We start from the raw sequence: 24,362 nt of genomic DNA, 5'->3' as shown, positions 1-24,362 counted from the left end.
GCTGTAGAAATAAAGTAACTGAAAAAGCATACAGCTTGAATGCTAGGTCATTCTATTTACAATGGTAGATGCTGGAAACCCAACACAATTGGTTTCTTTCATCGTTACGGAAGTCTCTTCTTTGTAATTCAAAATTAATGTCAGACAAGAACCATCGTTACAGGATCTCAGAAGAATGTAACTCAATTGTGAGCTAAATAAAAGTTCTCCTAGTTATCAAGCTTTTATGCTTATAATCAAATCTTCATGAGCAATTTTCACTTATTCTAACAATAAATAGCCAGATAATAAAGCTAAGTAAGAAGGTACTGCGTACTGAAAATATACATGCCTCATATACATGTAAGTAGGTGTTCATTAACAATCTATAGAGACCATTTCAGCAAATTTTATCCCAGAGAAAATAAAAATCTGAGCAATCAAAATATTCTGGGTCATGGCTGAAGAAAATCTTCTGTGGTTTACACAGCACACGCATATATTACATATGGTCCTCTCCTTTCAGTAACTCTTACAATTTTTTATAAATTGTGCTATTTTGGGAGAATCAGAACATGATTTAGAAATAGGATTTGTAACTGTTTCAATTTCTAGAACTCAAGCTCCTTTTTGTTTTCACCCCCGAGAGAAAATCTGGTAAAGAAAACAAATAGCTTTCTCTTTCTAGGTGGGAAAATAAAATAATTAGATCAGAAACTAAACTCTACAATTTGTACGATTTTCCTCATGATGTTGCATCCCTATACATGACTTCTGATGGACACCAGTATAATGTATTTACTGTTTAAGTAAAACTAACGGAAGGGATCTTACATGATATTCCTTCAGATATCTACCTAATAATCTATTTCTTGGCAAATTCTGGCGTACTATCCTGTTGTTCCAGCTCAGTAGTACATAAATCTTCTCTCTCTGCTGGACGCTAGTGGCTTCTATAAAATGAGTTCACATTTTGAACACATTTCTCTGTCACATTTCTAGGAATATTCAGAACCTAATGACAAACCAAACATGAATAAAACTTAATTTTCTCTCTTAAAAATTACAAGTAATGCTGAAACCATATGTCAGAGGCTGTGATGTTTCTGTTGATGGCATAGGCCAAGTCTGTTCTTTACAATTTAAAAGGAAACAAGGGGAAAAAAAAGGCAAGAAAATTTTGGAGTGCAAATATTCTTTGGTTTACTCATTAAAACAAAAGGACACAGCAAACAGCAAAAACACTGGCAATTAAATAAACAGCAAATTCTGTATATGCTTCCTAACAAAAAGTCTTCAGCTGTTTGAAATGTATTAACTTCATGCTCTAAAGTACATTACAGTGTCTAGAAAGTCACATTTTTTTATCCCCAATGTCAAGGCAGAGAGAAGATGAAGGAGAAGAAGAAGAAGGATAAAAAGTAGGAAGTCAGAAAAGAAGAAAAAAAATTATTCAAAATTCCATTTTTCCATTAGTTAAATAGTATATAACACAATGATAAAACTAATTTCTGTTTCTAGTTTCATTGTACAGAAAGCAAATTGGCTGGAATTTATTTTCAGATGATCAACCTTAGTCAATTCACATCATCATACACATCAGACTAGCATATAAAATATACTGACTCACACCTTTCCAAAAAGAATTGTGACCCTTCCAACCCAAATGATTGATTCTATGATTCTAGTAGCAGAATTCTAAATATCTCAAGGAATTGCACAGAGAAGTCACTGTGTTTTACCTTATCATAGGCAGAGTTAAAATTAGGTACTGCAGGTGGTTTCTAGGGAATACTCTTCCCCAGTTCGGCTACTTTACTGTAGCTTATTCCTCAAATAATCCCCATATAATCAAAGTAAGCAAGCATCTGTGCAGGTCTATAAGGATCTATATTTGGCAGATCCTTCTTTCCAGACAGGAATTTTTCATCTCTGAGCTGGCAATGCACAAGCCTGCTGTTAAGACTCTATGTGACAGCATCATTGATATTATTTAAATTCAGTGCTTCATAATGGCAATACTAGGAAGCTGTGATCTGTGCAGAGAGCACAAAAGACTATAAATGAATCAAATATATCTATTTTACAAGTGAAAAAAATTACAGAGTGTACCATCACCAGGATAGTCTGTTACCAACATTACTGGACTCTGATAGTTTAGAATTAATTCTGTAAATCTATGAAAGATGCTGATTGTCTGACAGCATATTGTTTTGGTTTGTGTATCTATCTTGCAAGACTCTTACTCTACTTGGATCATTCTGTTTGATTGTCTTTATCAAGCTGTTTCCATAGGCAAAGCATAGTAAAAATAGTCCTGTACAGTCTTTCTTCCAGATGGACTGTGAATAGCAACACATAGTTCGTAATAAGAAATCAATTAATAAAGACATTTGGAAATATTTGTCAATATGTAAAAAAACCCTCTTTGCATGCTCCCTTATTCCTTCATAAATCAACAGTGTTCCATCTACAAATAATTCATGGGCAGTCACCTCTAATACAAGTACTTATATGTTCCCCTCATCTAGCATTTTGTTGACCCCATCACAAAGCTTCTGCAAATGGTGTTTATAAGGTCCAAAGGGATTGTACAAGGCAGCCAAAAATTCACAATCAGAGAAGTGATCAAACACGTTGTTGACACGTCCGTGTGACTTTGCAGTTAGGTGACGCTGAATGATTTCATGAAGTAGCTCTCTGCAATCATTTAACAGTTTGGACAAAAAGTTCCTGTCAAAGGTATAATCCACCTGATGGAAACTGACCACGGTCTTAGCCAGCTGATGAACCTTCTTCTTGAATTTCTCCATCAATGCTATTTCATCCTGATTAAATTGGTTGTTCCTGTAGAGAATTGCCAATTTGAGGACTATTTTAATGAGGTTTTTGATGATCTTCTCTGCTTCCTTTTTATTTTGTGTATATTCCTTTGTTACTCTGTAAAGCTCATCTAAAACATCACTGCTTGTATCATCGATCAAAGTAGTTGCGATTGATTTGGACACCATTTTTCCAAGGATCTTCTTCTGGGCCTGAATGGCCAGACTTTTGGAGTTGAAGACATCTGTGGCCACTAGGGGTAAAAAAAAGTATGCAGTCAGTACTTCCACATGGACATTCTCTGGACAGCAAGTTAAGGAACATTTCCATGTTTAGCCATTCATGATAGACTTAGTAACTGCCACAAAAATAATGCAATGTAGTTGCAGAAAACTCCATCTTTTAAATCCCTAAAACTCTGCTCTGTTTAGGTTTACTTTCTTTTAGACTGCTTTATTTTTGAGAAAATACCAAATAAACTTGCTCAGAAACCGTTTAAAAGATCTCTCTATACATGGATTGATGGAATTTCAAATAGAGGCAATAAATCTGCCCTATTTCATCAGATGCGACGTTAAGTCTCATCTGATTCTCACATTCATAATGAAATCTGAAACCGTGACTACCCCAAATGTCATGACAATTAACCACTACTACTCAAATAGAGATAGTAATTCAGTGAATCTACCACTGTAAACCTTTTCCTGCTTAGCCTTTTACATGATCAGTGAATTCAGAACCCACACATCTATTATTATTGTTTATATATATTTTATATATATGTAGATATCTATATAGACAAGACATACAGGAATATAAAACAAAGACAAAAATCCTCTGTCAGCAAACAATACTGAGATTCTCTAGATGCAATTTGAAGAAGTTAGTTTTCAGGAAAGCAAGTACAGATTAACATTTCTGTGTCCTATACTTAATGCAGTAAAAGCCAGAATTTAACAGTCTAGGGATTGTCATAACACTTGCAAGCATAACCTTTTAAAGAAATCTTTTGGTGACCAATGAAGTAGATACTAGAACAGATTTCCAATTCCCAAACTATGCTTGCTTGCACCAATATACCCAATGATCAGTCAGTAATTTTGTTCAGATACTTAAAAGACCCCAAACGTTCCTTCACAAACTTGACTTGTGAAATGTTATTCTTTGTTCTGTTGCCAGCAACAATTATTTACAGCATGCTCCCTTTGCAGTACCTTCTCCACTAAGGTGCATGTGAGTTCACATTTCCAGTTTGAACAGCCTGGGAGATGGCTGCCGTTGTGCTGCAGCTTTCCTGGAGTCTCAGACAGGCTGAAGGAAAGCTTCATCTGTTTACATTTACTATACATATGGAAGGTTTGCTTAGCAAACACAGGGACTGGAAATATTTCCTTTCTTTTTTTTTTTTTTTTAATGAAAACATCAACTCTGCAGATGTCAGACAGTAAGTCCCTGAATTTGGAAAAGGTTTCCTCTTAACTGTTGGTATGTGGGCAGCTGGGTGTGTTCAGACGCAGGGTGCCTCAGGGGTTTCAGCAAATACAAGAAACTTGTCCTTCAGGACATGAAACACAGATCTGTATTTTTAACTCAACAGTATCTTTGAGAAACTTAATAACTAGCTTCTTTTTTGTCATACCAGAAACTTTCAAGCAGGTTTGTTTCCTAAGACTTTCAGTGCATGTCAGTATTTTGTTTTGAAGCGTGAAGTGTTTGAGAGCATTTTTTAAAATCTCTGCTACACAAGGACACTCAAAAACCAAAGAACCCCTTGTTAACTATCTTGGGCAAAACACTCAAGATCACAAGACAGACACACTTCTCAACCACAAACATACAGGAAGACATTGAAGATGCTAAGCAGTTATTCTGAACTGAAAATATTTTATTTATTTTTTGTGTTTTTAAATGTAAAACTTCCAACTGTTACTATTAAAATAAAACTAATCCAAGTATCTCAAAGAGTGGTCAAATACTAGAACACAACAGCCAATGCTGTACAAAGATCTACAGGTTAATAACTTTTTTTTCCCTTTCCAAACCACGAATACTAATTTATTTATAATAACTTTTATTACCTAGTCTTCTTACTTATTAATTGCTCACATTCTTCACAAATATACAGATGTTCACACTAATAGCAGTAACTGTTTCAATATATCTTCCAGAAATCTGCAGAGAAAATCCCACATATACAAAATATCCATATTTTTAAGCATTCTTTACCAGGATGCTGTAGGCATTCTTATAAAATTCTAACTATATCACATGGAATGCTCCATGGTAATTCCAACCTGAACAATTCTATAGTTCTAAATCTACATAACCTGCCCCAAGAAAGTCACACAAACACTCAGGTATGGTTTTAGCACAATAACCTGCAAAGTATCAATTTCAAGAAACTGAAAACTAGACAGTTTCCTTAAAGTTTTACAATTTTTCAACAAGAAAACCCCTTATATTGCATAATTTTACATTTGACAAAGTGGAGCTCAACACGCAGTTACCTTTAGTAATCAAAACAGGAATTGCTCCCTTACAAAAGCTGTTAAACTCTTAATGGTATTTCTCTAAAATCTGTCCAAGTTTTGGGACTACTTAGCATGGCCAATTACCTTTTATCTACTTTGCCACAAAAACATCAGAGGTCAGCTTCATTTTCCCTGGGCTGTTACATGGGTTCTAATTTAATTGCTAAATATGTATATTCCAAACTTCAGTATTTCAACCAATCAAAAAAGGAACTTCCTAATTGTTCGTATTTTACAGTCAGAATTTTTCCTCATTACCAATGATAAAAAAACCTTAAAATGTATTTCACAGCTTAAATAAAACTGAGTTTAAGCAGTAAGATTGTAGAGCTTCTTCAGAACAAAAACACATACTTCCTTAAATAATAGTAAAATTATAACTTACTTGTTCATCTAAAGTAATTGCAGTTGTTAATGCTGACAGCAGAAAGAGAAGCAAAATACCCAAGGTGAAGACTTGCCTATGGCTTATTTATTCCAGTAAATCCACTGCACGCTTTATCATGTGCTTTGAAACACTGTCAGAAGCTATCACAGAGTGAATATGGGTTTTTCCCCTTCGCCGTAACAGCGGCTCTTCTCAGCTACCTTTCTCTCCTGCCTGCAGTGCTCCATTTTGCTCTGGCACCTCAAGATGTAAAAATACATCACAGTGGTTTCACTTCCTCGAAGAGAGAGCTGAAAGGAAATTGCACCGCTGAGCAAGCAATGCAACACTGATGGCTGTTACTGCCAACTGCCAACTGGAACAGTTTGCAGAAAGGGAGGGAGAAGAAAGGTCCTGTGACTCGAGAGGACAGGTGACACGTCAAGAAGAGGTTAGAACATTAACCAGGTAGCTGTGGATGGAGACACTCGCATGTATCAGAGATGCCTGATTCACAGGGTGCCGGTGGAGGGGCAGCCACCAGCTGCATGCCTTCTCAGTGTGAGGGCAGCCAAGCATCCCCTGCCAAACCTCTGACTGCAATTTCAGACGCAAGCATCTGAAACTGCACATTTAGACAACTACTTAAAGCAGCCTCATTTTCTTAGGGATTGTTGTATGCAGCCACCTTTTGAAAGAGATTACCGTAGCTGGCCTGGATATATAAATATCTTATCACATCTTTTGTATTGACAGGTCCTATCCTTGCCCTTTAAAGTGAAATACTGTCATTTCTCTGGTGACCTGCAGTAGACCCAGAACTTGGGCAGGTATTCCCACTAATTTTAAGAATCTCACAGCTTGTTTTTCTTCCCAGCTGCTCTTTATAGCTCCTATTTATTTCCTATGCAGTTTTACACTTTACTTTTTAGAAGTGTATCATCAAAAAATACTCCTTTGCAATCAACGGGATGTCATTTTCTGCAAAACCTATACAAATATGAATGATTATGTTCAGTAAAGCCACTCCTCCACAGAGGAAAGCAGTCAAAGGGGAAAGGCCCTCAAAGGAAATCCTGCCTCCATTACTCTGAAATTGACAGGGTCAATCATAGGGATAATGCAAAATCTAATTTATGATTTAGAGGAGGAAGTGTTCTAGAGATTGCCTCCTGTGAATGTTGTGAACTTAGAAATCATGAAACTTCTTCATTTTAACAACCAAACACACAGTATGTGTGTGTTTAACACAGTATTTTTGTGTTAAAGTGAATAAATATTGGACATGTAGAATTTTCCCAAAATATTTTGCCATGCAGAGGTTTTCCTTACAACTGTGATGGAAGTATAAACTTTCAGTGAAAATTTAAAGTTGTGCTTAGTAAACTCTCAGGAGACTCCTATAAAAGTACAAGCAGGCTAATGCTTGCTGCTGTGATGCTGATTTCTCCCTCACACGGAAGCTATGGAAGCTAGTACACCTCCCTTCATACTGTGGCAAATGACTACTACCATATACCCCATGTCTCAACTATATTTACATTAAAAGGAAAAAAGAAAAGAAAGGTAGTATTGGGGAAAAAACCCACCTTTTTTGCCACAAGATAACAGTCTACAGTACATTCGACATCACTTGCAGTTGAGTGTATGCAATGTCATGTACACTGACAATGAATATTGAGTCACTGAGTATTTTTAAACTTCTAATAACAAAGGAAGACCATAAAAGAGGCATCCAGTAAAAACTGACAGTGAACCATGTTAAATTCTGTGGTCAAATCAAGAGCTGAGCTTTCTGATACTCACTATGTTGATACAACAGTCCCAACGGAAGAGAAAATGTGACTGTGAAGCCATTAATAACAACACTGCTGCGTGAGACTCAGTTCTCATTTTTGTGACTGGAATACCACGTGCCGCACCAGTACCTGGTGAGTGCAAGGCCCAAAAATGACAACGGGTTTTGGGCAAGGCACAAAGAACACTGACATGGGACTGGGAGGAAAGGGACAGCACTGACTGAGGGCTCCAGGCAGCATTTAAAAGACTATCACAATAGCGCTGAGAACTACAGCAATCAATTTCCTGCCAGGCATCCTGTGTGGATGTGTTTGCCTCTCTATACACTGTGTGGGAGAGCTACAGCTAAAAGTCTGCACATGGCACACAAATTGGATGTTCAGACTCCTAGAGTGAGAGAGCATGATTCCCCTGGAAGGAGACAACTTGAAATCAAGTGGAATTGACAGTGTTTTGCTCTCTGAGTGTACGTGACCATGAGTCATGCACCTCCAAAATCATGAGATTGCCTAGATGTGAAGGGATAAAAAAAATTACTGAATTTTTACTCTTTCTTGTGCCTTCTGCTTTCTGGGTCTTTACAGGCCTACCCTTGTTTTCAGGAATGATAAAGTCCAGAAACATTAAAAAAATAGATACAGGGCATATAAATATATGGATTTGTGTAAAGGAAAGCCCCAATGGTTGTAAACTGCAAGAGTTAGCATCAGTGAACAATCCTGATGTACAGAACAGATAGAAATAGTCATAAACCTGTTATAATGTTGTAATTTTCACAATATACTTATTACATGACAAAATTATTAAAAAACATGAGTGGTAGGACACTCACTATGAACTCTTCAGATATGAATAAGGTAAGCTCATTTTTCTAGCTGCCACCATGATATATAGCTTCTTCTCAATAACCATCTGAGTGAGTGAGTCACAGTTTCAAAAAGGTTTTTAGGTGCTGTTTTTTTCTTTTTAAATAGAAGAGTCAATGTTTTCATTCTTATCTAAGTGCTTCAAAGTTTCCTGGGTGAAAGGTATGTTAAAGTCCTTAAAATGTAGGAATCCTTCCAAAAATACAGCAGTTCCCAGACGGCCACTTCAGCATACTGGCCAGTCTCCACATTCACAAGGGTTTGTTCACTTGTTGGCTTTTCAAAAGTTGATGAAAACTGAAGCTTGTACCTGACATGCAAGACCAGAAGCACTCTGACAGCTTTCACTCGTCAACCTCAGACACTGGCACTGCAACTTCTAAGCTGGCTGAGGGCAGGAGAGAGAAGAGACCAGGACAGCCACAGAATTTATTGAGAGAAAGACAGCAACAGTCCAGATAGCCTGGGGAAGCACCATCAGGCAGCAGAAAACCCAGAGAACAAATGGCCAAGTGCAGAATAAAAAAAACAACCTCAAACAGGGGCCCCGTACAGTACTTACTTCTTTCACATACTTTTTGATTCATGTACACAAGCTCCTTATTGGAAGATCAAATATTTTACTTGGCACCTTGTTTTTAAAAAGGGGGATTTATATATGAATATCAATTTTAACTGGAAAACAGTTTAAAATTTTCAATGCATACAAAGCATTCTTTCACAAGTACAATTTGCCTACAGTTCTCTTAATAGGTACACTAAATTGTAGTAAATTCTCACTTGCCATAATTGTTACCAACTGAGCATACTATGAGAATGTTAACTAATCAAGCAACGTGCACTAATTTTAGCATTCACATGGAAGACCTTCAAAAGAAAAAGCGCTCCATCTGAAGCCAAGCCTAATGCATGGCAAATACTGCCTGAGCAGTCTTACTGGATTTGGAAGTCAGCTGTGAGGCTGCAAGTCACTCTGAAGCAACGGTTAATCAAGGAATTTTGGAAAAAAATACAGCTAATGAAGCATTTTTGGAAATACACAGTATGTCTAATCTATATACGCATACTGTATGAGTATATAGAACATATATTCAGCTGTAGAAACATGGAAAAGATAAAAGAAAAGCCAAAACACATCATTTGGAAGACCTTTTCTTCCTCAATAAAGTGTTGAATAAGTCAATGTCAAGATGTTTGCAAAATGCATATGATATTGCTTCTGAGTTTTGCTATTTAATTCTAACCTTGGCATACTAAAATGTCCAAAATTTGACCAAACAACAAAACACTTTGACCAACATTCTTGCTGTAAAAACAGAACCGAAACATTAAAAAAAAACAGAAAAAAAAAATACTTTTTTGACCAAGAAGTGAGAAGAATTGCTAAAAAATGTACCTGAAAGTTAAGGCTGGGTAGAGTGGAAAGGAATGATGCTATTTCCAACAAGAAAGTATGTGCAGAGTTTTGCAGTCCCATGGGAGCAGCCAGTGCCAACAAGTTATTCTGGTTTTACATGCTTTTGCTTCCCACAGCCAGCCTGTGCATCACATGATACATATACTGCAGCTGATTTACACATTTAAAAAAGCCTTCTAAAAACCCTCTTTCCTAGAGCCTCTGCATGTATTTTAATTAACAGTGTAGCTTTAAAAAGAAGAAAAAAAATCAGATTAACTTCTTATGACTGCTCTCACAGAAGAGTACTACAGAATATGTTGGATATTAAACAGAGAAAATGACAGTCAAAAGGAACAGGGTCATGAACTTAATTTGGTATTTCAATCGTCTGCCACCATGTGTTATCCTTGTTGGAATGTAACAACTGTTGCTGTGGTATTAAATATGCAGCCTGTATATTTCAGCTGTTGGCCATTTCAGGGCTGCATCAAGTTCCTCAGTATCTACCAGGTGTCCATGCACAGTGAAGAGTAATACTGCACAAATCTTTCTAGAGGAAATACATTATATCTTATGTCATTCCTTCCAATCAATCGAATGCAATGCAGGTACTCTATATTTTGTCTAGCCTCAGAAACACATATCAGACTGCAGGAAGGCAATGGTGCCAAGCTCCCTGACCCAAGTGGAACTTCCAATAAAATAACCTGGTCATTACAGTTGAATGTCTTACCAAAAGTTAAAGTTTAAAAAAGAGGTATCTTTTTTACAACATCCTGGCAAAAAGAATGTCTTCTCATAAAAAGCCCCAAAAAACTAGGCTGTAGGCACAGAACCTATATATATAATGGAAGAATTTCTGGCTTGAATACAGAAGGAAAAGCTCTTGAGGCCCACAGCCATGGGAAACTTGGAATTCGTTGGAGAAATTTCAAATTTGACATCAGCGCAGGGGTGGAAGTTAAGATTAAGATACATGTTGCAAAATTACAACGAATTGGAATATCGACACAAGATAGCAACCTGGCCTGAGAGGAACAGGGAACTCAGTCCCAAGGACAAGGTAGCAACCTGGCTGTCAAAATGCAAAGGGCATATATGTTGAATCGCATGTAAAGAAAGTCATAGCAGAGTCTTCTCACAATGGCTTTGAAAGTAGTTAAAAATGTTTTTTCCTGTATTCCTAGTTTTGGTTCTCTGTTCTTCTTCATGTCGATCTGTAAACTACACACTCTGTTTCTAACAGACAGGACAGGAGTCCCTTGGTATCTGTTATTCATTATAATGTTGAAATTAGGCTGGATTGCTACTGTTCACTTTGTGTGTGTATATATACACACACATACACATATATATAAAAATTACTCTTTTATCCTCCACTTGTTGCCCTGAGAAACTAAACAAGGCACACACACACACATAACATTTGATTTCAGTCTTGTCCTTTCCAAAGAAACTTCTGAGACTGAAGACTGCCAGCTACATAAAAAACTGGTAGTGATTCCCAGGGCTCTCAGTTCTCAGGTGTCTGAGACACCTCCCTCTGAGGTGTCTGAATATCAACACTGAAATGCAGACTATAAAGCACAACAAAATATGTCATCTAAGATATCAAGATACTGGCTGTTCTTTAGGCCTGGGACACTAGTGACATCCTGCATCTCTTTTTAATTAGTTTTTAATTTTCCACTACCCATTTTCCTGTTTTATAGCATGAAGGATAAATCTTCTGGCATTTAATGCATGGCTGTACAGAGAATAAATGCTTTGTCTACCCTTCCATACTAATCATTCATAGTACCTGTGATTATGAAGGACTACACTTGCTGGCTGCAGTGGTCATTTTCTCTGCACAGTTAACAAGGATTTCACTTGCTTTCCCTTTCCACAATGAGCAAAATAAATCAACCCCTCAGTTTTAACTTTCCCCCCATATTTAGTAGCCACAGACTGTTCCTTCTGTATCCATACTGTAACTCCATGACCTTCATCCAAACATCCAGCCATGAAATCATGAGTTGGGAGTATTTTCTCTTCTTCATTCTACTCCCTTTCTGTCAGCTCAGAACAGGCTCCTCAAGACTGAAACACACAGTTTATCTTTTGAAGGTTTTGCTTTGACTCCTCTTTGTTTCCACTTGGATTACTCCATTCCTGGCACCTCCAACTCAAAATGCTCAAAACAGCTGAAAAAGTATGCAAAGTACTTATACACATAACAGTTACTGAAAAAAAAAATCCAAACTACCTTTAAAATCTTTGACTTAACAACACCAAAACTCTCAAACTTATGACTGTCAAAACACCAGTCCACCTTCCCATCATCTCAAAAGTTTTGTTTTCACTAATGTCATTAAGTTCTGGTGGAATATAAAACATAAGAGAAAAATTAGGTCTTCAATACAGTTAGCAACTTATTTTTCTGTAAAATTTAATCTTCTGGTTAAATATCATGTGTGCAACACTGTCATTTTCTTTTACATCAGGAAGCAATATTATTTGGGTACAGAACTTCGGTATCCAACAAAGCACCAGCAATCCTATTTATTTTTAAATGTGGCAGATATATTTACTGACTAAAACTGGACAGTTTCCAAAGGTCCCTTTCAGCCTCAACTGTCCTGTGATTCTGTAAAATCTGAATCTATTGTAATTCACTTCTTGAGGCAAAGAGTATGAAACTGACTATACTGGTTTTTACAGCTGTTGACTACCATAGAATTTAAACTTCTACCTTCCTTACTTTGCACTGGCATCAAATAGCATTTTTAACTAGGCAATAGACAACACTCATCAGCTATGAGGGGATATACACCACCAGGAAAGGTTGTTGTACCTTGAGATTTTCAAGGTTATTACCCAAATAGTAAGAAGAAGGAAATCCATACTTGAACCTGGAGAAGGAAAGCACTCAAGTAGTAAACAGGAACACCGTCAATGTCAATTCCAAATGAGATTATATTTTTGCACCAAAAAAAAAATGTCAACAGTTTCTCTTTTTCTCACCATATCCTCTCCTCCCAAACTGCATGGCATTACACAGAAAGCCACAACAAACAAATCAACATCTAACTAGAAGTTGCAGCTCTTTCAATTGATTTTGAGACCAACTGCTTGTTGCAAAGAAAAGTGAGTTCAAACATACGACTAGGACACAAATGTCTTGCATCACAGAATTTAAATCTCTGATTTCCACCATTGAGGACAAGGCTGTGAGTTTGATGAAGACATCACAAGATACCAGAGTAAAACTCTAGTCTTCCTGAAGTATCCACCATTTCTGTTCAAAGATGCTCAAACTTATGATTCACTGTTTCAAGTGAATTGGAAGAAAACTCTACATCACTATTTCTCAGTGAATGTTTTTAATACAAATGTTTTTAAGTGAACAGAAACATTCATTCATTGTCTCATTTGCAAGTAGTGAAAAACAGCCCTTGGAATCAGTAGCTGAAATATTCACCAGTGTCACCTGCTTACTTCTCTTAATATTAAACCAAAATTTTCTTCCTTCTATCAATAAAATTATCTTTGTAGAACAGTTTGGTAAATCAGACATAGCAAAGGCAAAACCAGATCTCATGAAAGTTTTAAAATAATGTAATTTCTGCATTTTTCAAGGTCAAAGTTTCGTACACACCACAGTGCAGTTAATTAAGTAGAAGCTTCTCTGTGCATGTACTAATTCAGTGCTTTATTGATTCCAATTTATTAATTGTAAACACCTTGGGATAGAGACTTGAGGGTATCACATTCCTAGAGAGCCACTGAAATCACAGGTCAGCTAGCAATTCCTCAAAGAAACTTGCAAGTACTGACCTTCAGAGATACGTAAAATCATCTCAAAATATGTCCCTGGAATTTGAGGTTACAAACCTTTCAAGGATAAATGCACTCAAATAAATGAAGTGTTTATTCCCACTTTACTGAAATTTATTGTCATTGCTTTAAACTGTCAGCAGGAACAGGACTCTCTGCAGACACCCCAAGGTTTATATATTATATGTTAAAACTAAAATGTAGGTTTTCCATATTGCTCTGCAAAACAGACTCTTTGATCTTTCATTACTAATCTGTATAGTTACAAATATCAATACCGAGTTCTGCAAAAGGTAGGGAAAAATAAATTCGTTTATACAGTGTGTATCCAATCCTCTATATTGCTTCTGCTGAAACAGTTCTGTGGGGAAAATTTCTGATCCCAAGATCCCTGGACTGAATCCAACATGCCATGCAGAGATCCAAGCTCTGTACTTCTCACAGTTAGCCAGTTGAGCACTAGAACCATTAACCAGACTTGTGACAGGGAATCAGCTGATGAAACAATCAAATCACATCCCAATCCAGGCAGGGAATCTTAGGATAAGAACAAAATTTATGAGAAAATATCACAAAGTTATGAATGTAGAATCAATATTTCAAGGTACAAGTCTCTCAGTTCCTCTCCTCCTCGCTCAAAGTGAGACTGTGCCCAGGTGATAGCAGGCTTAAGGCTTGTACTTTTGCTGGCATTATGGTTAAAAGAACCAAGTTTTCAGCAGTTGCATTAGTATCACTAGTACCAACGTGTGTCCTGTTCTGTAGTCAGGATAGAAATGCATCCATAAAATAAAGAAAACCAGAAGTTGTTTCATGAAGTAGCATAAAAATCTTTCACACTTCTTTATGAAATGCTCTCCTCTTACCACATTTTGTAATCTTATTGTAACAAAAAACAGTCCAGAAGGTTGAAATAACACCTGCAATACAGTTTTTGTTTGCTTTAGTTATTACTATAGATACTCTAAATGCCTCAGGGGGGAGGGGATGTATTTTGCTTCCCAAAAAGCAGTGCTTAAGGACCCTTATGAACTATCACATTTTACAGAAGATTTGACCAAATGATATGTGGTTTTGAATAAAACCTGCAAATTACAATTAATGTTTCAGTGTTACACTTTCCTTATGTTACTCCTGGCACATGTATTACAAAATACTCATTATTCTTAGAAGTAATTCATTTAGCCTGATGATGCACTTGGAAATAGTACTGGTATAGAACATTGTTTTTCCAAATGTAGATGCAAGGCCTTCCCTTACCCAGATACTTCTTTTGATGCTCTAGAGATTCACTGGCTGTTGCTCCCTGATCTCTAACTTCCATCTCATTTATAACAGCACACAGTTTGCAAAGTCCCCAAAGAAAACAACCAAAAGGTGTAAGTACTATGATACAGCAAATGCTGTCACCAACAGACAAATGAAAGGAAGACTGGGAAACTGAATCTCCAGTATAACAATCAATTTTGGAAGACGTCTTGGTAGAATTTGAAACCAAAGTACTATCTTCTCTTTTCAAGTACTGTGCACTGTTTTGGGCTCCCCAATATCTCTCAAAAAAAGGAGCTGAGAAACTGAAGCAGGTCCAGCAGACAGACGCCAACATGGCTAGGGAGGTGAAGCACACAATACAGAAGATGAGCTGAGAGTGCTAGGTATGATCAGGACTGGACCTTATGGATACATGCAACTTTTTACTGAATAGTTCCAGCATAGACAGAGCCAGGCTCTTTTTGAGGATAGACAGCAAAAGAACAGAGGGCAAAAGACACAAGGCCAAAAGGAGAAGTCTCATTAGGAATGACCACTTTCATAGCAAGGGTGGTCAAATACTGAATATGTTGCTAGAGAAGTTGTGGAACCACCACTCTCGAAGACACTATCAGCATGACTGGAAAAAGCCTAAGCAACCTTGGATCCAACTTTAAAGCTGGCTCTGTCTCCAGTGGAAGGTTATGTCCCATGACCTCCAGAAATTCCCTGCAGCTTCAGTTAATCTACAATTCTCTCTTATCAACCAGATAGCTCAAAGGACTGTATCTTATTTGAAATTAAGTATGTGAGTCACAGTTCACTATGAATTAAAAGATTTGATTGCATAAGTATAATTATATTAATGGAATTTTCTCAAAGCAATCTAGCATTCAACCCAACAATTGCAGCTAAATGATTAACCTGTTAAGTTTCAGTGATTCTCTGAAGTAACCTACCAGCTACAGCCAGTGCTTATCCTGTGGTCTGTGCTCAAATTAGCTTCCTCATCTGATCCAGATGCTCAGATTGCTAAATACATGGGGTACAAAGTGTTCTGCAGAAGACAACTACTCCATATGGACTTCCAAATGTAGTATAGAATAAAAAATACCAGTTCAATTTATTCAATTCTGAGTCTGGAGAAGAAGCAATGAGAGTGACCATCTAATCCACTCACAGATAGCTTATCCTAAAGATGACCCTAATTTGGCACGGAAAATAAAAACTACCATTCTTTCAGTTTTTAAGGGGAGAGATACAGAGCTGCTTACAGAGTCTTATAGCTTAACAGCCTGTAGTCAGTGCTCTTACCAAGAGATTCAAGAGCCCACATCTCAGTGAAGCTGCAGCAGCTGTGATACAAACCATGGCAGTTGTATTCCTGTTCTCAGAGCCCTTTCTCCATATCCCACATCTTGCTTCATCAAAATGTACTATCCCCCAAACCACATTTAAAAAAATCTAGCAGTTCTGACTTGCCTCTGTACTGTAGTCTTATTTCCTCCAAATTTCCCATTGCTCCTTCTTCATTAAGGCTTTAGTTTCTTGATTTTACTTTCACTCCGTTATTTGTACCTCTGGCAATGCTTTCTTCATGCATATGTGATATAGTATTACAGTATCTAGTTAGTAATTCTTTCTAACCTCTCATAAGCTTACTTCCTTTTTCCCTTCTTTCCTGTACTAAAATGATACTTCTTAGGCCATCACCTTCTGCTATTAATCTTGAATTCTAATTATCCATAGGAGGGATTACACAAAATGCCAAATTGACTATCATTGCTACTGTGTACATAACCACAGTAATCTTTTCATTCTCTTCATCAGCAATAAGAGAGTTACATATGGAACAAAAAAAAAATCCTCAAATTGACTAATCTAGATTCTAACATATCCATTTTGGGGCTGGATGATTCTTCCTGCTCCTGAACTGAAATTTTCAGACCACTTTCAACAAAGGGTCCCTGTTTCACCGGCCTTAATGTTTTATGGAGATTATTATTTTGACAAGGGAGGGCAAAGAGCAGGTGAAACAAAGGAAACCCACATTTTGTAGTCTTCATGGTGAGAGCAGAAGGTGAGTCTGTGGGCAAGTACTAATTGTGTGCTCTACTTGTACAATTTGGATCTCCCTGTTCACTGTCATAAAAGCAAAAAAGGTTCTAACAAATGTTTGGAGTTAGTGGGATGGAGAATCACACATTATAGAGTCCCATCAATGCTGTGGATGGGACTGCAGTGGCCTGCAGGAGCACAAGAGCAAACTATTTGTTATCTAAATGAACACAATTCTACCCTGGAAAATATTCACACAGTCAGAGGTGACTGCTAAATGTCAAAACAAATCCATGACTACTTACAGGAGGGAGTACTGAATTCTCAAAACAGTGAGTACTCTGTGATTTTATAATCCTGTGTTTTTCTCAGCTCTAAAAGGAACAAAACAGGTGAGCTCATTCTTCAGTAATCTCATTTGGATTAAAAAATGCTAATCATGTCTAAAAAAAAATCTCTGAGCACTTGTAGGAATGCAGTGATCTCTCTCTCCTATGAAATGTGGTACTTAAAACTAAGTATGATAAAGGTGCAATGCAGGCTCTCAATGTAATTCAATAGCCATTGTTTCATAGGCTATGTATTACATTCACTCTGATATCTATTATTTTACTTTTCCTTTGAGACAGATTTGTCTCCTGCTAGTTTTTAAATATACAACATAAAACCCACAGAATGAAGGTGAAGTTCCCTGGAGCTTTACATAAATTACTATTTCCATCTATTGAAGAAACATATTCACATCACAGTAATTTTAATTGATATCGGCATGTATTTTGAAAGTTATACTAAAATGTATGTATATAAAATGATACCCAGTTGTAGCACAACAGCATTAAGAACATTTCCTTCAGAAATGTTCAGAATGGAATTAAGTCAAATAACATCCTGAAACCATTTGGTACCTTCCACGGTGCATGACATGTCACCAATCAACACCAGACTGAAATTATGCCATGCAGCTAAATGCTGTAGTCTTCTTCTGGACTTTAACACACAATTTGTTTCATCCAGGGCAAAAGTAACTACAAGAAAATGTGCCAGGGTTATTTATATTACGATAGTAGCTGGAATCTGTAAATGCAATACAGATTGATGCCGTACAGACACATGCACATATTTACCACAGCATTGTGGTACACAGATGAACACAAAGATTGTTCTGAAGTTACTAAGCAGCATGATAGGAGGAAAAAAAACCTGTTTCATGTTACCATTCTAATATGGACCATGAAGAGATCTAAGGCAAAAGGTAAAAAGCCCACATACACTGCTGCATACCCTATATCTACCAATTAGTATAATATATAGTGAAGTCATGATTGTCTTCTAGCAATGTCTTTTAATTCTCTATTCCTGATAAAATATTTGACTTTACTTGAAGTCAAAGGCTCTATCATTATTCGAATAATTACAAAAAGAAGATCTTCAGAAGTTTGCCATTTGAAATTGACCGTGATTTTGGGTTTCATTGTAACAATGGGTAGAGTTTATTTTTACAGTAGTAAAGCCTATGGTCTTTGATCTTGTTATGCAGATTTTTAAAAATAATCCATATCAACCTATTAAATCTGCTTTTATAGACATCCCAATGTTCTCCAAATATTGCAATTCACCTGTACAAGGTTGGTGAAAGCGAAGTATTGCTCACTTCAGTACCAGATCACTGGCAGAATATACACAATGTTCAATGCTATTACTTTGCCATCAACTCTCTTTTTCATTCAGCCTGATCTTCCAACACATGGTCTCAGAGTCACATCTGGAAGCTGCAACTGAATTTCAGAGCTTCTCCTATAGCCAGTGATGCTTCCCTGGACACTCTGTTTTAAGCAAAACAGAAAAATTCTGCCTATGCTTACAAACATCATTAAAACATTTTTCCTGTAGCTTTCTCCACTATGCCTTGATCACTAGCTTTGGCATTGAATGTACAGAATAGAGTAAAATAACTATTTTGTAACTGTCCAAGTGTATCCTCCTTTCACAATCAGTCACAGACTTTTACCTACTAATTCCCTGGCTGGACCTTATAATCTGTGAGTAAATCAGAATTTCTTTTTTAGAGTGACATTCAGTCTTGCACCTAAAGGAAAAATCAACCACCTTCCCTTTGTTAAATGCTTAAAAAATTATATATCCTCAATGTCAAAAGCCTGAGCCCCACATTTAGTTTGAATTTGTGAAGCATCGATTTTTTTTATGCAAAAAGCACCATTTCTTCATGAAACAAAGCTAATTAGTTGAAAGACTCTGACTATTTTATGCTACATACACTGAACCATTACAAATCCACAGGTATTTGACTGTATTTTTCAGTATTTTAATCAGTGATCTTTCATGCCATGTTCAATCAGACTAGGCAAAGCAGCATAAAAGCTGCAAATCTACATATTCATCTGTTAATTCCAGTCTTTATTCACATACACATAAATTCCCCTTTTCTCATGCCTTTTCTAAATTGTTCTTTTAAAGATGTGAATATATTACCAGGAATACATTTTAGACAGACTAAAAAACCTCCTCAGACATCTGTACCTCATCTTCTCACAATGGCAAACTGTTTTGTTTTCCATTCTAACACATTAAGAACACAGGACAGCAAAATCCAAGTATTTCCCAAGCTAAAAATAACTAATCAAAAAGCTACCCTTTCTCTTCTGTCTCAGACACCTGCTTCAAATGCCTTTTTTTCAGCATGAAAATCCTGCCACCTCAAATAGTTTCTAAAGAAATGCATAGAAAGGCAAAAATAGGATTTTAAGAATCTGAGTCATCTAAGAAGGCAAGACATTTCTTTAAACAATGAAATCTACATTTCAAATATAGTCAACTTAGTAAAACTGTCTGGAACTTCCTGTATGAAACCAGAGGATCTTTCCTGCTATACCATGCAAGCAGATCTCTGCTGCTGTAAAACTGAGGGAGAATGTTCACATATTCTCTTTTTCAAACAGTTTCTATAGAGAAATATTTTTTAGAGTTCTGCTTTTCAATAAATCTGTCCTACAGATTTAGGAAAATAAAAAAAAAGGAAGAGCTGCCTTTTTGTTCATCTGCTTGTTCAACAAGCAAAATAAGATAAGAATTATTCTTATCAAAACACAGGCTATCAGGCTTCATTACTACGCAGGTTTTACCAGCATTATTAGCATTATGTTTGATTCAGTGCAAGCTGACTTTTTTGCAAATGAACCAAATACTCTTTTATGCAAGTAAGCAGACAGATGTCCCTGGTAATGTTATTCTTCAACTGGAGGAAGTTGTACAGACTGTGAGGGGAATACCATCTGAAACATTCTGAAAAGTTCTTGTTTTCACCAAATACTAAATGCTTAGGCTGCCTTACTGCTTGCTTATCTGCTGTGGTTATTTTAGTTGTTTTTCTCAGCCATACTGGACCCTGTATATTTGAGTCTCCCTAAGGACTATGCATAGCCATGAAACATCAATTCTGTTCTAAGAATCCGGTGCACAACTCCAGCACTGCCCTGTTCCCTCATCTGTATAAACGCTCTTTTGTATATAGGCACTTTCAGGAAATTGCCCTCCTCCTCCCCCACTTGCTCCCCACTGTCCGACTCCAGCTCACACCCCCCTCCCGATCAACACTAGGGAATAATTGCATTTTTGTTGGAGCACTTCCAGCTCCTCCACATGTTCCACTCCAGAAGCAGCACACTGTAGCTTTGGCACACTCTGTTTGAAAACACACACACACACACACACACACACACATACACACACACTCTCACACTCACATGCACACTCATATGGACAGCATCAAGCTTAGTCCCAAAAATTATGACCTTTCACTTCTCCCCCATGCAACTTCCTCATTTGCTGAAAAATACAGTGCTTCCAAATTAAAGAAATATTCCTCTTTCGTTATGTGACTACCAGTGTTCTGAAACACTGTTTCTTCCACTTATCGGTACCCCACGTGCAAGTAAATTAGCATTGCCAAGACAGATATCCCTGGGTTCCAACACTTCGGTCATTTCACATCCAGCAAAATCGGCAGGACTTTGCTTTTGCGAAGGCCTTTGCCCCTCCCCGTTGAATACCCAAAAGCTAAAACGAGCAAAAACTCTCCTCCATGCTCAGAAAAGCGGCATGGGCAACACAAGTGTGCATGTTTCCTCTCCCGTGAAAACAGTTAAAAAACGTACCTTCCTTGGGATCATCGGCTTCTGAACTCATGGTGTCAGCTCACGGCGCTGGGGACCAGATTACAGCTGACGTGCGTGCTGAGATGCAGCAGCAAGTCAACTTCTCTTTCCCTCTCCCTCCCTTTCTCAGTCTCTCCAAAAAAAAAAAAAAAAAAAAGAGAGAGAGAGACAGAGAGGGTTGAGGTTTTAAGGGGAAAAAGATCCCGCCCCTTTCTCAGCTGCACACCAGCAACTGTCTGGAAATCCAGCACCTTCAGAGAAACCTTGATTTTACTCGCCAGCTGTTGCCGTTTATGAATCTTATTCTCCCCAGTCTGTAGGAAGGGTGGAGTTTCACTTGTTGCAGCTTGCCAACGCGGTATGAGAAAGCAAGCAGGAGAGACCAAAAAAGCCCTGAGTGCAGAGCAGTGTCTGATCGTGGTAACTGACAATCAGATTGGGCCTCTCTTAACTTGCTGGAATATCTATTTTAAATCAATTTTTTTGAAGCCTAAATTGTACATTTCAACACTGGCTGTTATCTGGAATTACTTCTGTAGCCTCCGTAATTACACTGACTAATACTGGATGACTAAATACATACTTCAAGGATGAGAAGCAGCAGCTTACTTTCAGGTAGTTTAAGCTAAATAATCTTCTTTCACTCGTGCTCAGAGCATGGTGCCATCTACCCTGAGAGCAGCAATTCACTTCTCCTTCCTGGAAAAACTATCTGATTTCTTTGTGCTGCAGTCCCCCCCCCACCCCCGCCATCCTAGAACAGATTATTAATTTTAACTACTACACAACATAGTTTTAAAGCACAGCAAGATAACTGGGGTCTTCTGCAGCTGCCCCCCAATTTGCCATGCGTTACATATGCCTTCAGTGCAAAATTAGGGGGAATTACTTGGAAGTCTATTCTCAATTAGCACAGTCTTCAGTAAAGCCACTGTCGTAAGGAACCATCTTTCCCTACTTACTAATTTAACAGATTTTTAGCACAGTGAATAGGACAAAATGTCACTGGAAATGTGACTGTTCTGACAAGAGGAGAGGTATGGTCTCTCCAAATTCCCACCTGCCTCTCCCTCACAGGGTTAAATGTTCCATCTGAAGGGCTGAGAGGGTCTTCTGGAAGTAACACTATTAAGAACTATTAACAGTTAGCAAGTGTCCCAGTGGAGTCAAATAGAAATAAGTGTATTTCAAGACAAAGTCACAAAGAGCCAAAGCTGTTAACTGCACAAAACTGGGGCACAGAGGAGAAAAAAAATAAACATTTCACATTGTAACATTCACCTATATTAATTAAAGCTTACGGGAAGACTAGACATAGGTAGGATGGTCTTGTAAGTAACAGTAAGATACAATGTCACAAAGGGCAGTATGAATTCTTTAGCCACAGCAAACTTTCTCTGGGGACGGCAGTAAATAATACTTCAGACTGTAAGCAACTTTTATCCCATTATGAGTTATTTTATTAATGATAAGGACTGTCCTTTGCCATGTACTCCTCCCATACCTAGGAAAGACAGATTTCATTTTAGTTAAAGGTTCTGGGTAACACTGAAAATTCTTTTGGTTTGCAATACACACAATTCCACGGGTTCCTAAAGACATTTCTCTTTTCTAAAGGTCTTATCATCTCCGGTAGGGTATAAAGCAGAGAAGCTGCATCCTTCAAAGCACAGGGAATGAAAGTGAGTATTACCCTAATTACAACACTGGAGCAGCTAATGAAGCTACATTTTCAAGTTTAAAAAAAAAAAAAAAAACACATTAGGAAAAAAAATTAAAGTACTGGTTTGGAGTAATTATTGTTTAGGGGACTGAAACCACTCAAAAAACATCACACAGAATAGAGAAGGAACAAGAAGAAGTATAGGGTTAGTCCAGATGAACTGCAATAGCCTCTAGGGTCCTTTAATCAAAGGGAGCGTTGTAGAGAAATAAAAATACAAGACGGTATGAAGATCCCTGCATGATCAGATTTACACAATAGATGGATGCCTTTTGTTATTTTAGATGACAGACACAGAGAGATAATGAGCCTTGTGGTTAAACGTCAGCAAGTTCTACAAATTAAGATTTCTCAAATCCCTCAGAAACTTTGTACCTCACTGGACAGATAACAAAAACACAAAGATTTTGCCTTGTTTCTTCCCTACAGAATCAAAATCACATCTCCTCACCCAGTCCTTTTCCTCCTGTATACAGAGGAAATATATTTCAGACTCAGGAAATTTTTTTTATGCTTCATTTTGGTTGTTACGCTTTTTAAAAACACACGCATTGGCTGAAAAGACACCAACCTGACTGAAGACTGTTTACGTATGTAATTTTCTGATATTAGGTTAAGCAGGGACTTGTAATGGTATTTGATATTGAGGACATCATCATCTTCTTCAGAGTCTGCAGCCAACTTTAATTACTTTTCTTAGAGAGCTAGCAAAAGTAATAGAATAAGGCTGGTAAAATTAAACAGAGTCTGTGGACAACACTGGAGCTCAGGTAACGGATGACACCACATCTGCAGGGAAGTGGCACTTATCAAAGCATCCAGACTGATTTCTGGATCCCATGGTGAGTAAAAAGCCTGGAAGTTCAAAAAAACCCTCTTTAATTGTAAATTGTGCATGTGATATGGAATAGGAAGGACAAAACAAAGAATGACAAAAACTCTAAAAACAGAATCAGTAGATACAGCTAAATTTCACACAGCAGATTCTATTACAGAAAAGAAAAGTAACTTCCTAAAATGAAGGGCTTAAAACACACCACACATTTGGACAGATACTGTCGTGGAGGGAAGGCCAGAATTCCCAGAGGAAAATTATATTGTTTGTGTGTAACATACAAAAAAAATGGGTTTACACACTTCAGTGGCTGGAAGTCTAAAAGCTACAAAGCTGGGTAAGACAAGCAGTATGGTCCTTTACACTCTTCTCTGCTGAAAGAAAAAAACTTCTGGTTTTACTTTGAAAAAAATATTTAGCAGGTTTTGGTTGGCTTGGTTTTTAACTCATCATTTGTAAATTGCCCTAACTTCTCCTAGGGACTGAGGGAGGGCTACCACAGAAAGAGCTGACTAGAGCCAGGCCTTGGCTTACTACAGCAATACATGGGGAATTGTGAAGGGATGGGTAGCTGTGTGTCAGCACGTCACCAGTTCAGCTCAAAACCCTGCCTATGTTCTGTGTCTTGATGCATGCTGAGACAGCTCTGTTTAGAGCAGGATTTGCTTATTAGATATAGAGGTGACAAATCCTATTATAAATAAATACATAACAAAAATAATAAATACTTTAGTAGCAA

General features: G+C 37.4%; 1 protein-coding gene across 2 annotated transcripts; it reads right to left on the bottom strand.

Moving 5' to 3' along the window:
* Positions 1-1,153: 1,153 nt before the first annotated feature.
* On the bottom strand, positions 1,154-21,172 carry TNFAIP8 (TNF alpha induced protein 8). Of its 2 annotated transcripts, none has more exons than XM_027729632.2 (2): positions 21,066-21,172; positions 1,154-3,055 (listed from the first exon to the last, which is right to left on the bottom strand). In XM_027729632.2, the coding sequence occupies exons 1-2, from the start codon at positions 21,094-21,096 to the stop codon at positions 2,490-2,492; spliced, it is 597 nt and encodes a 198-aa protein (XP_027585433.1). In that variant the 5' UTR covers positions 21,097-21,172; the 3' UTR covers positions 1,154-2,489. The 2 variants fall into 2 exon arrangements, with proteins under 2 accessions (XP_027585433.1, XP_027585436.1); XM_027729635.2 differs by lacking the exon at positions 21,066-21,172 and adding an exon at positions 5,719-5,944.
* Between the last annotated feature and the right edge of the window lie 3,190 nt (positions 21,173-24,362).

The sequence above is a fragment of the Pipra filicauda genome, unplaced genomic scaffold, assembly GCF_003945595.2.
Source record: "Pipra filicauda isolate LSUMZ 115617 unplaced genomic scaffold, ASM394559v2 scaffold29_size4552773_pilon, whole genome shotgun sequence".
In the NCBI taxonomy this organism is placed as follows: domain Eukaryota; kingdom Metazoa; phylum Chordata; class Aves; order Passeriformes; family Pipridae; genus Pipra; species Pipra filicauda.
The sequence above is the reverse complement of the archived record's forward strand: the minus strand, read 5'-3'. Positions and strand labels throughout refer to the sequence as shown.